Here is a 1,626-nt window from a genome sequence, read left to right on the forward strand (position 1 = left end):
AATGAATCAATGGTTCCCAATAAGGTAACCCGCCATTTCACCACAAAACATCAATCGTTACAAAATAAACAAATTGATTATTTTCGAAGACTATTAGATTCAAAAAAACTACAATCAAAACAATTTGTAAGATCAGTGAAAATTTCGGATAAGGCACAGGAAGCTAGTTTTCGTATCGCCCAATTGATAGCTTAAAAAAAAAAAATCTCATTTAATTGCCGAGTGTCTTATTATGCCAGCTTGTCGTATTATGGTAAAGACTATGTTAGGAGTCGAAGCAGAAAAAGAAATAATTAAAATACCATTATCTGATAGTACAATTAGTCGTAAGATTATAAATATATCAAAGGATATTGAGGAGCAGGTTATCGAAGTTATAAAAAGTGGAGAATTATTTGCCTTGGAAGTTGATGAATTAACAGACATAAGTGGGAAAGCTCAATTAATGGCATTTATTAGATTTATTGTAAATTCAAAAATAGTTAGTCAGTTTTTTTGTTGTAAAGAATTATCTGGGACAACAACTGGTTGAGATGTTTTTGATGTCATAAATAAATATTTTAAAAATTATGGTATATCGTGGACTTTTTGTGTAAGTATTTGTACAGATGGGGCGCCATCAATGACAGGCTCTATTAAAGGATTTATTACAATTGCCAAAAATCAAAATCCAAATATAAACACAACACACTGTTTTTTACACAGGGAGGCATTAGTAGCAAAAAGCATTGTTAATGAATTAAAGATTGTACTTGATCAAGTCGTAAAAATGGCAAATTTTATTAAAAGTAGACCTCAAAAAATTCAATTATTTTCCCAGTTATGTGAATCAATGGAATCTGATCACTATACATTGATTATTCATACAAAAGTACGTTGGTTATCAAAAGGGCAAGTTTTATCACGTTTTTATGAACTTAGAGAAGAACTTTTAGTATATTTTACAATGGAACAAATGGAATATTCCGATTATTTATCCGATGAATTTTGGTGTTCAAAATTAGCATATTTAGCTGATATTTTTGAACACCTGAATCAATTAAATTTAAGCATGCAAGGTGAAAATCAATATTTATTAATATCTACAGACAAAATGGCAAATTATTGATTTAGAAAAGAAGGGTAAATTATAATAATTTAGATATGTTTCCTTTAATTGCTAATACTAAATTTACTGATAAAATAATACCAATTATCAATGACTCAATAACATTATTGGACTAAAAACTTGATCATTATTTTTCATCGCTGGATTTGAAATTATCTGATTGGGTGAGGAATCCATTTAATCTTAGTTTAAAAACCACACATCTTTCATTAAAAGAGGAAGAAGAACTTGCAGAATTAAAAAACGATCGGACTCTTCAAATGAAATTTAATGAGCTTGAGCTAGGCTAATTTTGGATTTACACAAAAAAAAGAATATTCGAACTTAACAAAATTGGCTCATTCCGTAATATTACCATTTTCGACATCATATTTGTGCGAGGTAGCTTTTTCTGCTTTGAATGAAATTAAAAACAAAAAAAGGGAAAGATTAATTAATGTCGAAGAGGAGTTAAGAGTCGCCTTATTGAAGATTTCACCACGAATTGATATATTATGTAAGAAATATCAGTCACAAAT

General features: G+C 28.9%; 1 protein-coding gene across 1 annotated transcript; it reads left to right on the forward strand.

Moving 5' to 3' along the window:
- The first annotated feature begins 232 nt into the window (after positions 1 to 232).
- Positions 233 to 1,108, forward strand: LOC112683221 (SCAN domain-containing protein 3-like). The gene is made up of 2 exons (XM_025554137.1): positions 233 to 428; positions 609 to 1,108. The coding sequence occupies exons 1-2, from the start codon at positions 233 to 235 to the stop codon at positions 1,106 to 1,108; spliced, it is 696 nt and encodes a 231-aa protein (XP_025409922.1).
- Positions 1,109 to 1,626: the final 518 nt, after the last annotated feature.

This window comes from Sipha flava, unplaced genomic scaffold (genome assembly GCF_003268045.1).
Source record: "Sipha flava isolate LNK unplaced genomic scaffold, YSA_version1 222_pilon_pilon, whole genome shotgun sequence".
In the NCBI taxonomy this organism is placed as follows: domain Eukaryota; kingdom Metazoa; phylum Arthropoda; class Insecta; order Hemiptera; family Aphididae; genus Sipha; species Sipha flava.